This window comes from Crocodylus porosus, unplaced genomic scaffold (assembly GCF_001723895.1).
Source record: "Crocodylus porosus isolate Cpor-Errol unplaced genomic scaffold, CroPor_comp1, whole genome shotgun sequence".
NCBI classification, from domain to species: Eukaryota; Metazoa; Chordata; order Crocodylia; family Crocodylidae; genus Crocodylus; species Crocodylus porosus.
The window spans coordinates 5136487-5153488 of NW_017728929.1; the positions used below are offsets into that span (position 1 = coordinate 5136487).

Sequence of the window (17002 nt, forward strand, 5' to 3'; positions counted from 1 at the left end):
ATGGAAGGATCTTGTTACATTCACATAGTTGAATTTTGTCACATTTATTCTGTTGAGAATTGATCATGTATATTGAGATTAAAAAAAAATAATAATACAAACTCTGCTGCTGAAGCACTTCTAGTCCACTTCCGGGTCTGCTAGGGAGCATGAAGGGGGGCCCCCCAAATCTCCTGCCTCAGCAACTGGTGCCTTCTGGGCCTGGGGGGCACCTGCAGTCCCCCTGCGGCCAATTGCTGAGCCAGGGTGCATGGACCCCCACCCCACCCATGAGCTCCCCACAGACCTGGAAGTACTTCCAGTCTATTTCCGGGTTTATCGCCAAGCATGCAGGTCTCCCCCATCCCCGCCTCTCATGCTCCTGTGGGATGCTCCATTTGCCTCAGCATTTGCCTCAGGATGCATGAGCTGTGCTTGGTACCTCGAGGTATGTAAAAATCATTTAAAGTTGTGGCTATATCTGAATTGCTGATTCTCTGAATCAGCATTGAATCTTCAGATTTGGATTCCTCTGAATCAAATTTGGGACAGTGATCTGAATCAATGGATAGAATCACTGTCCCCGATTCAGGCCAAATCCGAATCAAATACAGCCCATTTCGCACACCGTAATACTCAGCATATCCTCATTTTGCTATAGTGTCAAAGACGTTTCTCATGAAGTGCTTGAAATGATATTGGTTTCAGCTTCCATTAGCTAATCTTTATTCCTGCACTATGTATTGTCAATGGTTTCAGTGTTTCATTGAACGTAAGAGGGCAAGGTCTTTACATTCCCTATGGGGACTGGAAGAGAAGACGGTGCATAGAGCTTTCCTCTTATGCACAGATAAAAGAATAGGGCAAAATTTGGTCCTTGCACACTCCTAAATTCAGTAGCTACATAAGAACTAACAACAGTGCCTCCAAACCCATTTTTTTCTACAGTGACCCTACATTGCCTGCTTCTCCTCTTACCAGACATGCGCACATTTTCCAATAGCTCTAGCCAACACCAAAGACAGTCAGTGCTGAATTCTCTTCATGGGTGATAAAGCACTGTTTTTTGTGTAGTGTCACTAAATGCATGAATACCTTGTCACTTCAAAGACAGCACAGTCTTCAGATGCTGTAGTTAATGTTTGTACTTATAAAATGAATATTTTCTTCACTAACAATTCTCTCCTTTTTTGTTTAAACATTTGGGCATCCAGCATTTGAGAGACAACAGCAACAATGTGGACATACATACTCAAGTCATCAGTATAAAAGCACTGTTAGTACATTAAATAGAGCATTCAAAGTAAAGACCCTTTCTTACCTTATCTATTTTATTAAACTTATCAAAAATAATGCTATGCGCCCCCCTGAGGTTCCATTCTGCTTAGAAAACAAACTCTATACTAAAAAAGATGTGGTCATTGCAACATTCATTCATTCTTTTTACTTTCAAAATTCATAGTTTCATAGTTTCTAGGGTCGGAAGGGACCTGAGCAGATCATCTAGTCCGACCCCCTGCCATGGCAGGAAGGAGTACTGGGGCCAGACAACCCAAGCAAGGTGTTCATCTAACTTCCTCTTAAAAACCCCCAGGGTAGGAGCCTGCACCACTTCTCTTGGAAGTTGGTTCCAGATCCAAAGGAACTGAACTCAATGGCAGTGAAAAACCTTGCTGACATGCCATTAAACAGAATCAAGAAAGTACAACTGAGTATTTCAAGACTTAGAGTGGCTTCCATCTTACAGTTAAAAGCACAAACCTCTCAGTGAGCAGGGCTGGTAAGAAAGTCACAGTCTGGTAAATCTGGACTGAAAAAAATCAGTGCTGCTCAGTCTGCTTTGGGAAGTATAGTTGTTCTCACTTGTAATGCTTTTTTTTGTGTGTTTTGCCTAGTCTTTACTTAAAAGCAAAATGCTCCCTGTGTTAATATGATTATCAGGATAATGAAAGTAATTAAACTTCAGGTTTAAATTAATGTGAAGTTTCAAAACAATGCAAGCTATGGTAACAGAATCCTTTTAAAAAAACAACAGGAGGATGTGAAGCTTAGTTTTTCGTTTATCCATTTTCAATACAAAATATTGCACTCACAATTACCTTTCCACAACGTCCTCTCCATTCCAGCAAGTTGAGCTGTCTCTCATCACCAGGTCTCCATCACAAAGCCTTTCTGCAATAGAGGCATAAAAGGTTCGGGATCTTTTCATGTAGTTGATGAACTCCCTACAAATTAGGAAGAGAAAGAGATTAACAGCAAAACAGTAAATTTCTGGGGAAATTGCTCTGTCAAGTTAAATCGTTATTTATGGTCCCATAAGGTTAAAGGTTTTCAACCCTTTCAAAAAGAAAAAGCCAACAAAGTTAATTTGCTCTTATTTAAAGTTTATTTTTCTTTCTGATTTATTATCCACCCCTAGTTACCACAGCGCTAATAGATTAAATTGAGTTTAAAACATAGTTTTAACAAATACCAGCAATACATCACACACAGATTGAAAATCTGCATCTAACGCTTTTGTACCAACAGATAAAGATGTATTTGGAAGTTCTATTGTTAGGTGGAAATTTTCTTTTTATAGCTAGAAGTCAGTATTTTTAATCTGACCTTGGGCCAGCAGGAGATTAAATAAGCATGCTGACAGCCCTGTTACTGGACAGAGAAGGCTATCTTCATAATCATCAGCATTGACCCACAACTACATACTCTTCCATTAGTTAACTTGAGTTTGTAACTCCAGTGCAGAAAAATTATCTTTTTAAGGCTGGCAACTCTCTACCATCGCCATCCATGGCACATACTTATTGCATCTCAATTTTTCTGTTGTTCAGCCTGGTGCCTACCCTGCAGTAATGGCCTGGAGAAACATGAAAAAAACTGGCCAGTGCTAATAGCCCATTGTCTGATGTTGCAAGGGGGTGGGAAGAATTCCTTCCCAGAGACATGCTCTGAAACATGATTATTTCTGTCTTGCTGAGTGACCTCAGACACCTGTGTTCCTCTGTATTTTGAATACCCAGGAGTGAAATATTGTAGATTTTGTAGAATCTTGGATCTATCGTTCTCCCAACGACACGTAAATAATGTTCAGTAGTGGGAAGAGACCAGTTCTCATTATTTGCTCAAGAGCTCAGAGTACCTGGGTATTTATATCAGGACAACACCTTACTGGCACAAATGGGAACAATTCACTTTTCCTTAGTAAAACCTGATATGCTTTGTTTATATTACCATGTGTTGGCTATGACACTGATAGCTAAAATGTAATGGCAAAAATGTATCTTTTCTTCATTAGGAAAAGTGGAGAAGGAACCAGAGACAAAGTATCCTATATCCTTGTCTTGGTGGACATGGTTATTTAGTGGGCCTGCTCCATTTACTATATCACATGATAATTTCTGTACAATCTTCCTGCTGTCTGAAGAAAGGTAGAGAAATATAGTGGGAGTAGTTCCTGAGCCAGAGCAGCTAAGTGCAACCCTGGGCATGCATTGACGGCCCTTCCAATGCCCTCAAGGCTGCTCCTGAGTTGCCTACTCTTCCTAATCACCAGTTTCTGGCATGCCAGATCAGAGTGAACAGGCAGGGCTTGTTTTTTCAGTAGAAATCCCAGGATTGTGAGGGACACGGCATTGGAACCTCTGATTATATGAAGACGGCAGAGGCACTTTAGAGCTGGCTACACAGCACTGTTTACTTCAGGAGGACAAAAATACAACCTCTTAAGAAAGTCTACTGCTTATGTTATTCAATCTTCCCAAAGGCTTTGAAATCCTTTGCATCTCTGTGTATATACTAGTTTAAAAATATCTTAAGCTTCAGAATTCTAGTGTATTTTCACTTCCTACAAAATCAAAATATTTAGATTTTAATAAAATAGACCTAAACTTGTTTAATAAGAATTTGGGGCTTCCTAGTTCTTTCCACAATAAGAAAACATTTTTTATTAAGTGAATTCTAAAGTAGCTGTAATCAAAAGTAGGTCATTCCTCAATCGGAGCTCACAATGGAATCAAGAACCTTATCATATTTTGTTGAGCTACGTTGACAGAGTATGTCACCTTGTTTTCATTCTTACCGAGAGATTTTTTTCAAACTTCTGGATTTGTCATTCTTTGAAGCTTTCAGAGGCAGAGAACTGGAATAGGCCAGGGAGAATAAGCATCAATCAGAAGAGGTTGGGGAGTAGGGGAGAGGCAGGAATTCAGGCAAATGAAGGAAAGAAATGAGAAACAAAAGAAAAAAAAAAGTAAAAATTATTTGAAAGAAAAGGTCATCAAGCACATGCATAGGATAATATCAGAAAACAAATAAGGAAGAAAATTATCATGAGATTTTCCACAGATGTAATTAAGATATGTCAATGCATTTCTGAAACACACACTATCCTTTTCCTGAGTCATTTTCAAACAAAAGTGCAATTACCAATGCAGCACACACACAAAATGCTAAAAAAAAAAATCCTGTGGACTTAAAATTGACCATACTCAATAACAAATTAAAGCAGTATAATTATGCGACAGGTACCAAGCATGGTAAAGCAAACAAGAAAAAAATGGCTTTGAGTGGGCTCCACATGGAAGCAGACTTGGAAAGTGTTTGTTTTTCAGGTAATGAGCAATTTGTCATCTCTCTTAATAAACTACAAGTACAGATGTTTTGTGTTGTTTAGGTCTGAATGCTGTTTAGGATGGTACCAAATTAGAAGAACCTTTTAAAGTAGAAAATACAGCTCTTAAAGTCATATGTGAGGACAGGGTTGAAGGGATCACTATAGGAAGACCTAAATATTCTAAGGCACCTCACAATTGTTCCAGTCCTAGGCTCGATGTCCATCGTGAATTCATTTTCTGCTGCAGGAATTCCAAACTAGGTAAAAATCTTTGTGCACCATACATGGCTTGGCATTGAATTCTGCTGTCACATGAGTGAGATCAGAGTCAGAATGTTTATTCCCACCGCAATGCTCATGCATAACGTAATGGCATTGCTAGGAAAGGCACATGTAAAAGGAAACACAGACCCTGGCATGTGTGTCAAAACCAGGTAATTCTTACTGAAGAAAATGGACTAGATCTGCAATAGGATCAAGCAGCACAAAGCATATGTGAGGATAAAAAAAGGGCCTTCGGTGGCTGTCAAGTTTCTTAGAGAGATTTCACTCATACAGTCACAACCTCTATCCAGAGTTGCGGGAGCTGCTAGGAAAGTTCTGTTCTCCCCAGCTGGAGATGATCTGACAGAGGGCCAGCTATACACAAAGTCACATTTATGATAACAGAAGTCTAAGCCAACTGGGACTTCCGCATGTATCAGACTACCGAGAACTGCTCAGAAATGTTTTATTCTTCTCCAGAAGTAAGCTGATTTTCACTAGATTAATGATGCATTCTGTATACATCTTTAATGTTATAATTTTAATAAAGCTATGTAGTTTTTGATTCAGACAGATTTCATTCAAATAAAATAGATGGAAGCCATCTCTGAAGAAATTCAAAATTAGTTATTCAATAATAAGACCCATGGGTCATAAAATATCAATGAAATCCTAATGTACTATTATTTCAACTCCTGCCTCTTCCAGCTGAAAGCCAAGTATAATATCATAATTATTTGTTAAGCAGAATACATTTCTGTACTTACAGGTAGACCAAGACCCACCTTGTGAGCAGCACAAACAATAAGGTAAATATTTGGTTTTGTCAAGTGTCCTTATCCAACCCAAAACAGTACTTTGTGCTGAACTCAGTAATAAAATGCCAATTTACAGAAAGAGATACTGTTCATGCTGTGTGCTTTCATATACCATCATATGCCTTCACTTTTCTCGTCATCCCACCTATATGCGACAGTCACCTCTCTGTTAAAAAATGACTACAACAGCAAAGTTGCAGGTTTCGGTTAATCTCTAAAGAGTACTATGTAGTACTCACATCTATAAATTTTCATGGCAATGTTGTAAATATATTCAGATTTAGAGATTTTCTAACAGACCAGGCAGCATTTGTTCCAATTTCCACCATCATGCCAGTGTTCCAAAAGAGATAGCGTTAGTGGAATTAGGACAAAACATGCCAGAACTGCATTGCATTGGGATTAAAGAAAGATGAAAATTCTGTAGAGACATTCAAGAGTTAGAGGAGAAATCTAGCAAAGTATATGTACACCAGGGGTATTTACAGGTGATGGCAACCTGAAGTCTATCAGTGCATATGATTCTACATGCTGCTAACCATTTTGTACCCCACTCATCAAACCCTTTTAATTGTAAACTTAACTTAAACATATCGGTCTTCTCTTTAGTTAAGTATACACTATAGGACATAACTAAAGAGTCTATCCTTTTCTTCACTGAATTTTATCACATGCTTAACTTGAAGCTTCTATTTAAATCTCACTGCACTCAGTGGGATTTAATTATGTCAGAGCACTGAGTTACAGTGTTAATAACCCTTTCCATTTTCTCCTTGATATAATGTAAGCAGTATAGCCACGATTAAAACTTACTGCTTAGTCACAGGTACCACAGAGTGGTATGTAATACTAAATGTGATTTGCCTTGCTGATCACAGGGAAATACTGTTGAAAAGGATGGAGCTGGGTGTCTGGCCAGACTAAGGTCACAGGAGCATTGCACTGCACAGAAAGAGACATTATAAGGAATGCATCTGTCAGGGCACTAGAAACAGCGATTTCAAGAGGAGGAAGAAAGGGAGAGGGGAGGGTGTTTGTTCATGTGTTTCATGTGAAGCAGCTAATACAGACTATGTAGAACAAGCTTAATTTCCATTTACTTAAAAGTACTACTTGCTTGTGGTTACCTCCTTTTACTGCTCAGAGTAGCAGAATGGGTCAGTGTGAGAGCCTGCATTTCAGTCACTTCTTTCACTTGCACTATGTTGTCTGGCGAAGGCTTCACTTCTCTTCCTTTAGGCTGCCCGCACACTTTATCAACCTGTAACAAAGCAGAAGGAGGAAAGAAAACCTAATTATGTTTGAACAAGTTTGGCTCTTCTGGCTTATGTTATTATGCACAGAGGATCTCTGCACTGCATGGCAAAAAGGTACCTGGAGACATTAAGGAAGGACCCTTGTCCTCAATAAATACGGTATCAACAGGCAGTGCAAAGATTAGCTGATTGCTACAGCTGTGCCATGCTGTAGCACACCTAAGAGTACGCTCCAGCGGCAAGCCTACCCCTCTCTGTACTACACCAGGCTCTCCTTTACTTCACTCCTTGTCCAATGTGAAAGGAAAAGCGTGGGTGGGAAGCATGGCATCTGATGTGAAGGAACAGTCCAGCAGGAATGACACATTCGTAAGGAGTCTCTCAACATGAAGAAAACATTTCCATGTACTCACTTGCATTTATCTGGCAACTGTACCATTTCAAGTAGGGTAGCTGGGGTATAGTTAGGGATCTACCTAACTCAAGGACATGGCTGGTCATTTTCAAGGGTAGATCCTGGGGACAGCTGCCATTTTTATGGACTGAGTGCAGCAAAGCCCCTCCCCCCATGCCTCTGATTACCCGAGGGGGGCCCAGTGACCCCAACCCTCACTACTGATTGGTTGTCAGGACTATAGGTCATATGGCCCTGCCCCTTGTTGCTGCTTGGTTAAAAAAGCTATCCTATGCAGCCCCACACCTCACTGCCAATAGGTGAAGAGGGTTGGGGCCTCATGACAGGCAGCCCTCTTAGCCAATCAGTAGTGAGGGGTGAGGGCAGCAGCCATCTTGCTGGTAGCCTGTCAGAATTCACCCTGTCTTTCCAAAAGACACTCCCCATGAAGTTTTAGACAAGGAGAGGGAAATGTGAAGTCAGTATTAATGTCTCATGTACTGGGAAATAAGTACTACCCCATACTCTGATATGCTAAAAATGTTCACACTGTAGCAGAAGTAAATATTATTGCTAAAGGAAACACTCCTGCTTTATAAGAAAAAGTAAGCCTTTCAATACTTTTTAAAATTTTAAATTAAGGATTTAAAAAATACTTGAAAAAGGAAACAAACAAAAAATATCTCTTACAGACTAGAACCGAATAAAGGCCTCAACTGCACAGAATCCATCATCCTGGCGTAAATATTTAAAGAAGACAGTGAACCAATGTCACCAGCTTATGTTATAATGATAATATAGGTTTTTGTTGTACTGTGCATTTTACCACCTGTATAATAAAAACTTTATTGAGCTATGCCTGTCTATCCACCATTTGATAAGTGTTCATGAACATGGATCATTTCAAATATTATCACCTACACAATTTTATGTTGTTGTGGTGCATATGCCTCTGAACAGGAAAGGTGTGGGGCAGATCTGCCTCTATCTGTTCTGCCTAAAAATGTTACTGCTATGTAAACTGAAGGAATATTTTCAGTTAAAAGACAGTCATAGTGTAGGTATTGGAAATGAAAAGAGGAAGGCCATATACAAGATGCTGAACAACATGTAAAAATAGGAATTAATGCCTGTTTCAATTCAACTTCATAATATCACAGTGCTCAGGGTCAGAAGTGACCTAAACAGATCATCAGGTCCTACCCCTACCCCAGGCAGGAATGAGTGCTGGGGTCATATCACCCCAGCCAAATATCTGTCCAAACTCCTCTTGAAGACCCCCAAGGTAGGAGTACTCCAACTGTGGCCTGACCAATGCCACATAGAAGGGAAGGATAACCTCCCTGGACCTGCTTGTGATGCATCTATAGATGCACGACAAGGTGCGGTTAGCTTTACTGACCGCTTCCTCGCATTGGCGGCTCATGTCCATCCTGGAATCAACAATGACTCTACGATCCCTTTCTGCCACCATGTTGACAAAAAGGGTGTTCCCCGGCCTATAGGTGTCTTGCTGGTTCCTTCTTCCCTAGATCCAGTACCTTGCTACCTTGCCCGTGTCTGCATTTAATTCCATCCTATTCTCATTCGCCCACCTCTGCCTAGATCTAGCTGGATTCTGTCCCTCCGCTCCAGTGTGCCCACCTCACACCACAACTTGGCGTTGTCTGCAAATTTGGGCAGCATGCATTCCACACCCACATCCAGATCACTGCTAAAGATGTTGAACAGTACAGGCCCCAGGACCGAACCCTGGGGGACTCCACTGCCCACATCTCTCCAGGTCGAAAACTACTCTCTTTGTGCAACCATCTAGCTAACTTGCCATCCATCTGACTGTGTAGGTATCAATGCCACAGGGACCAAGTTTTTTTTTTTAAGAGAATGTGGTAGGAAACCATGTCAAAGGCCTTCTTAACGTACAAGAAGATGACATCCACCCCAACAGCCTCATCCAGGGAATTTGTGACCTGATCATAGAAAGAAACCAGGTTAGTCAGGCAGGACCTGCCTCAGTGAAGCCATGTTGGTTGCCCCAAGCAATACTTCCCATGCTGGGCCATTACAGATGTGCTCCTTGATAATTTTCTCAAAGCTCTTCCCAAGGACCGAGGTAAGACTGACTAGCCTATAATTGCCGGGGTCCTCCTTCCCCCCCTTTTTGTAAAAGGGGACAACATAGGCCCTTTTCCAATCCTCTGGTACCTGGCCAGTGCCCCACGAGCACTCAGAGAGCTGTGCCAGGGACCCCACTATGACCCCCGCCAATTCCCTCAGCACCCTCAGGTGAGGAGCAACTGGACCTACTGATATAAACATGTCCAGCCCCTCCAAAAGTTCCTGAACTAGGTCGTCCCTGACCCTAGACTTGGTGGTGCCTTCCCTGGGTCCGTCCGCAATTCTAGTGGGAGAGATGTCCCAGTCCCTGCTCAGGAATATGGAGGCAAAGAATCTGTTAAAGAGGTCAGGTTTTTCATTTGCCACAATCACCAGATTTCCAGGCCTATCCTGTAGGGGCCCCATGTTACCCGGTGCCTTCTTACTTCCTATGTATTTGAAAAAGGACTTTTTATTATCCTTAATTCTGGTTGCTAGCCCTAGGTCCATCTGTCTTGGCTTCCTAACAGCCTCCCTGAAGTTAGGATTTATATCTTAAACTTGCTGCAGTGAATTTATATTACAATAATCTAATCTAAATGCACTACATTAATGCTGACATTTTGCAAGACAATAGGAAGCAGAGCCATGCACTTGGATCAGTACTTCATATGCTTTGGTTTCATCAAGTATGGGACCTGGCTTTAAATTTACTCAAAGATAGAAGCCTGTGAATTGGAATATTTGATTTCAGATTTGTCCATGCTTTAAAAGAGTAAAACATTTAAATTACAAATGGAAACATAAAACAAGAATCCCATTGTAAAGCTATGTAAGGCTTGGCAGAAGAACAGCATTTGGGCCACATCGCTACACAGTTTCCTCTGTCATTCAGTCTGATCTTGCAGAACGTGATTTCAACTTCTTGACACAGGCTAGTGCAAAAAGGCTCCTTAATTATTCTAATGTCAGACTGTAATTAAGGATTAGACCTGCCAAGCCAAATCTTTATAAATTATTTTTAAGACACTTCTAACAAAGGAGTAGATGGTGTGAAAAATATCCAAAAAAACTGAATTTTTCCCTAGGTAAAATTTTATTTGAAAAATTTGGGGAATTTTTTGTTTTGCTTTTTCGCCTTTTTTTGGGTTCATTTTGGACTTTTTTGGTTTTTCCATCACATGTTTCAAACTAATTCAAACAAATAATTTTGTTGTGACTAAATATTTTTCAGGCCAAACAAAATAAAATTGCATTGTGTGCTGATTTAATTTTTTTGGTATGATAATGAAAATGGTATTTTAAGTCTAAATCTAACAAGATATATTGCTTCAAATTTTTCCATGGTAAAACTTAAATTTCCCATGGAAGTTGAATTGTTTCTGAAAAAAGATCAGTTTGATGAAACAGTATTTCTCAGCAGAAAATTTCAATGAAAAAAAATTCAGCTAGATCTTCTGCAGGGAGAACAGATTGGTCAATCTATGTTACAGGTTACATTTCATTCCATCTCTTGGCTTTCAGGTGGTCCATTTATCTTTCCTTTGTCATCACTGCACCAGAAAAGAGGAGAAATGCTACATAAATTAAAGTATAACCCAGCTTTTATGATTCCATGGAAGGATTCATACAAGATGAGGAATATAATAATTATTTGTCATTTGATCTCAGCAACTGAGATCACGGCCCATTTTACTAGAGATGAAACATATCCTATACAGAAGAGCTTGATACCTAACAGACAAGGTGGGGAAAGAAAACAGAGCTTTAGAGATGCAAAGTGACTTGCTGGGTTTTACACAGCACATCAGTAACAGAAACAGGGAGAGAATCCAGACCTTTTCAATCCCCAGTCAATTCCTTCTCCACTAGACCACACCCCTTATTCACCAAAGATCTACCCAGGCCTTTCTGCTATTGCTATTTGCCACATTTATTTCAGAAGCATGTGGATTAGCTGATCAGAATCTGATTTTTATTCTTCAACATGGACTAATTCTGATGCTTCATTAGAAGGGATAATTTTCTGTAATGCACCTTTCCTCCCCTCCTATATGCAACACACTCCTCTCCCTTATCCTACCCTGCATGGCAGCTTGGCCAAAATATGTGGCTTTCCTCAGAAGACAGACCTCTTCCACCCCAGGAGGTGCAAGGCTTTCCCATTATCTCAATGGGCAGACTAGTGCACCTCCACAGCCCTACCTAGTTCTGACTTGTGGAGGCACCTGACTTCCCCAGTCTGGTACCAGGCAGACATTTATCTCTAGAGCATGCATGGAGTTACCTACAAGCAGCCAACAGAAAATACCTTGTTGTACGGGGTGTGGTATTCCTGAACTCAGGGCTGCACATTACATACATGGATCATCTTTAGTTTTGAAGAGATGCGTAATTGAATTAGGGAAGAGAGAGTAACGTGAGCCAAGAACTCAGGTCTCCCATTTCCTGGCCAAGTCCAGTATTTTCTCACATACATGTCCTGGAACACAATGCTAAACTACCTTGTTTTTAAGAGGCAAAATAAAGAAAAAAAGATTTTTCCAGACTTATGGCTGCATAGAGCGGGAAAAAGACTAATCTTCAGGTGATGCACCCTCCCTTTCCTGATAACAGCTTAAAAGTTTTATACAAAGCTGTGAAAAGAGAGACTGCAGATATGATTTATATTATTCAAAAAATGAACACCATCACAGATGCTTTTAGAACTCCATTAAAGGTAATAAGCATAGCGTCAATTAGAACTTAGAGGGAAATACAACTGAAAAAGCAAATCTTCAGAAATTTACTGTGACAGGTGATTTTTTTGCTAACTATTCTCAAGAAGTTGGGAACCCGTTTCCCTGTTGGTACTTTCACATCATCGTAAGGTAGTGCTACCAACAGCAAACATGTCAAACTCATGAGGCCGGTTTTAAACAAACACGATTGTAAATTGATTCGCTTCAGGGTTTTTTTCTTTTCTTTTCAACTATGAGGGCAAGAAACTTGGTTTTTATTCTAAATGGAGGCTTAGATTGTCTCGTAAATCACCAGATGCTGGAAGCTGCTGCATAAAAAAACCCATCAAATTGGTGCAATAAAAACTGGGAGAGACAGCAACACTTGGCAATAATTACTGAGATTAGGGGGAAAAAAGCTAACTTGCTGTTTTGCCAAATTATTTTTTCAGTCACCTCAGAAATGCCTAGACTAATCCTTAGTTAACAAAGACAATTACTTGAAAACTTAATTTTTCAAATTTACTTTCTTGAATTTCCAAGTCTTGCATTAAATCTTCTAAGCTTCAACTGTTAACTGAAGAAAAATCATCTCATTTCTTCAGTCTGATAATGCCAAGATGTCATCTTGATGAAAATAAACAAAATGCATTTGCCATAGGTGAAAAACTACACTCTGGTATTCCTGATTCATTGTTGCTTCCTGAATTATCAATAACCATTTATAATGCCATATATTTTTCTTCTGCTGTTTGCTCTAAATGTCAAGGGCTCTTAAATATTTGTCTTTCTGAAAAATGTTAACTAAAGTTTGATCTTAAGTGCTCCTATTATGTTTTCTTTTGTGAACTTTCCTGAGTATAGAAACAGACATGAATATATGAAGATTTATGTGACCCCTACCATTTGTCCTTTAAAGAAAGATTGTTTGTAATTATAGCAAAGGCTTAACAAAATAAATTGAAAAAAATCTCATTCAAAATCTTCTGAACCCTCACAGCTTGAGCGACCTTAAAAATTAAGGTCATATTTAATATACCTAATATAATCAAACAAGGGAAAATGTCATGCCCTTCTACACTTGGAGAGAATCTTATCTCCCTAAAGCAGGAGACCTTTTCACCATTTCATAACATATTTTTTCTCTGATTGGATAAAGGGATGCTCTAAAATTATAAAATTAAAGCCTTTTAAGTGGTTACAACTGGAATTATTACTAGAAGCACTGGCATCTCTTTAAACAGTTTTTGCTCTCAGCTATATAATCCATCATAATCCAATGGGCCTACATCTAGCTCCCTTGACAAATTTTATTATCCCAGTGTATTTTCCTTGGGGTTGAGAAGATATGGGGGGCAGGAACACCTCATCACACAATCCAGTGGGTCATTGCACAGGATAGCAGAAGTGAACAGGCAGAATTTTCAGCCCTAATTAATGGTTTGCATCTTCTAAACTGTCAGTGTAGTCAAACAGGGGAGTATGAGGGATGTGGTCAGAACCATGTATTTTGCAAAAGGTGAAATAGTGATAGCCTTCCTCATACATGAGAAAGCAGTTTGGACCAATACAGTGGCATGGGTACAAAGAAAAGAAGCTTTTGTGCCCATATTATTTGCAAAGTTAATAAATATTAGATATTGGGCAAGATGCACATTCTTGCAAGCTTCATTAAATCAAAAAGGCAGATGTCAGATATTTCTTGTAGTTTTAATAATTTTTGTACTAAAAATGTATAATCTGAGTTTGTTTCTGGGCATCGATATGAAAAGCGTCATGCAAAGGCTGCCCATCCATACAGTAAGGTTTCATCTTTCTTCTTTTTTTGAATAAAAAGGTCAAGTTTTCAGACTAGTCTATTTATTGGAAAAGATTAGCACTGCACAAAATAGAGAAAAGAGTAGGTTTTGCAAACCAAGCCATGAACTTGCTTATTAAAAAGTAAGTGCCCTGCTAGATCTTTTTGTGCTCGGGTGTGCCTTTCTTTTGTGAATCCCTTCTATAGAACAGACACGATTCTTCATGTTTTGCTGCAATTTCATATATTAACAACAGACAGCAATTCTGGATCAAATTCTGCAATTGTTACTTCAGCAAAATTACCCACATCTTCCACAGAGATTTTGCTGAAACAAAGGGCGAAACATTTTCACAGAATTTGGATGATGGACAAAAGTTTTGATGCAGCAGCACACTTAAGCACTTGCTTCAGTGCATTACTATAAATCAAAGCTTTTATCACATTCTTAAATCCAATTTTCCTCATTTGCTTTTCAAAGGTGCATATAGGTCAGGTTATCAAACAATATATCAAATATCAGAATGCACAAAAACACTGAAGTCAGTTTAGATGATCTTTTGAGGTCCCCTCCAGCCCTTAATTTCTATGATTCTATGATTCCATGATGAGCTTTTCACTATTTTTTAGGATTTTTAAAAAAATTCCCATTTACATGCAATAATTTTAACTAGTATTTATCCATCTTAAATATGAGTGGATATAGTAAAGCATGAGGAGGATCATGATTGTTTTACCCCCCTAATAATATTATCAGATCAAGTACTAATCTTTTCTGACAGTTATCCCTTGTTAGTGGTGACATTTGTTCTTGGATATTGACAATCGAGGAAGCTTAAGACTAATTTTATAATTAACTGCAATAATCCAGTACAGAAAGGAAATTCTATTGGGAATCAATCCAAGTGAATCACTTTAAAAGCTCTCAGAAAAAATAGTTAAGTCTCTGAAGTTAACACAAGAAGAAATCAATTAAAAGATTTCCATTTAATTTAATTTCCGTTTTCTCACTTTTCAAATTAATTACATTAAACTGGAAAGGTGATGGTACATCATGTTTTTGTTTATTCACATACTGACATGTTTCTGTGCCTTTGGAAAAACAAAGTTATAGAGAAAAATTAACAGTATATTACTAAAAGACTGAAATATATATCCACAAATTTAGGGCTTATCACTTAACACAAGCGTCAGTGAAAGACAAAGGGAGAACATAACCTGCTATAGTCACATTAGAATAACTCCCCATAAGGGTATTCTAGAGTAAGAGTGCTTTTTACAAGCTTAGCTTTAGAAGAGGTTTAAGCTAAACCATGACATGCCACTCTTATTCTGGGCTAGAGCTCCTCATGTTGAAACAGACAGGAAACCCAGTCCATCAACTGTGTAAGCATGTCATAGCTAGGGACAGGCATTCAAAAAGCCAGAGCCTGAATTGATTCAAACTTTGCAGGTTAGTCTAACCTGCATAGATTGAACCAAATTGCAAGCGAATAGACATTTACTTTTGACCCTGAAAATGCAGGCAAATACCTGCAGTAGCTCAGGCCAGAAGCTGGGGGGGTGCTAGAGCAAGCCCTCGGTGAGAGAGAAACTAAGCTGAAGTGGATGTGGCCAGGCCCGGGCAGGCTTGAGTATGATTAGGGAGGGGTTTAAACCCCCACCCTGGCCTACAGGGGGAAGGGAAAAGCAACCCCTGTCAGGGGTCCCAAGCCTCCCCACCCTTACTCACTTGCTGGCTGGTGGCAGGAGCAGGGGTGGGGCCAGACCCCAGTAGCCTGAGGGGAAGTGGGCATTTAATCCCTCTATTGTGGGGGAGTGGGAGGGGGAGTTTGGGCACTGATAGACTCCGCTTGTGCACCCAGGTCTGTGCACTCAGAGCCATGGCAGCCAGACACCAATAGCCTGAGGGAAAAGGGGGGGAGGTTAATTCCCCCATTGCAGGCAGCAGAGGTGGGGGAAATGACACAGTGCCCTGAGTCATGTCCTTCTGAGGAGTGGCTAGCCGGCCATGGGGAGAGAGTGGGGAGATGGGATGTGACCTGGCTGCAGGGGCAGGGGGAGCCAGGGCTAGTTACAGAGCCCAACTCACTACTGCCCCTCACTGCAGGAATGCAGCCCAGGCTGGGGCAGCCCCAGGGGGCAGGGGGCAGTGCCCGCCACCTCCAGCTTCCAGCCCCACGCAGGCCCTGAGGTTTACAGATGGGCTACAGCTGCAGCATGGCTCCCTGTCCCCCTTCCTGTCCCACTGGCGGAGAAGCAAATTTATCATGGTGGGCAGAGGTGAAGCACTTGTCACCTGCCACCTGCTCACAGTGGTGCTGGGTGATTGGGGTGGGCTATGGGCAGTGGTGGGGGGAGGCAATGGAACTCTTCAGCCTGATCTGTCCTGGCCCTGCAGCCCAGGAGTGCAGCCCAGTCCAGCTCGGCCTGGCCCAGCCCTGCCCTGCAGCCCAGGGGCATAGGCAGGAACTGGGCTGCAGCTGCCTGACTCTCCCTCTCCCAGTGGCAGAGTGAACTATCATGGAGGTGGAGGTGAGGCACCTGTTACTTGCCACCAGCTCACAGCACTGCTGGGCACTTGGGGTGGGCTGTCATGGGGCAGTTGCTGCCTATGCCCCTGGGCTGTGGGACCAGGCTGGACTGGGCTACACTCCTGGGCTAGAGGACTTAAGCCAGGGAGGGGTCTGGGACAAAAGTTCCATAAACCACTTTTACCTCAATCAGTTAAGACTGATACTACATTCAACCAGGTTTTTCTCCAACTGGTTTCAACCATTGCGAAACTGGTTTATATGCACTGAACGTATGTTCTGTTACAGGTTTAAATCAGTTTCTGATGACTTAAGCTGGTTTATGTGTAACTTCTGTCCCTAGCCCACATGTATAATTAGTACCATTACCTTCAATAGGTCAGACCACATACTAATTTTTCATCAGCCTAAGTCAGGAGTGCCTAGCTTGAACCACTTAGACAACATAGATTTCATAGACATTAGGGCTGGAAGGGACCTCGGGAGATCATCGAGTCCAGCCCCCTGCCCAAAGGGCAGGAAGTCAGCTG

The 17002-nt window shown here is 40.8% G+C and overlaps 1 protein-coding gene across 1 annotated transcript in view; it reads right to left on the reverse strand.

Moving 5' to 3' along the window:
- LOC109315373 (glypican-5-like) overlaps positions 1–17002 on the reverse strand; it is a 643246-nt gene that overhangs the window by 393167 nt on the left and 233077 nt on the right. Inside the window, exons 4-6 of the mRNA XM_019543047.1 lie at positions 6801–6934; positions 4058–4117; positions 2079–2204 (exon numbers count right to left, since the gene is read on the reverse strand). Of these exons, the coding sequence (XP_019398592.1) occupies positions 2079–2204; positions 4058–4117; positions 6801–6934 (320 nt within the window). The remainder of the gene's footprint in view (positions 1–2078; positions 2205–4057; positions 4118–6800; positions 6935–17002) is intronic.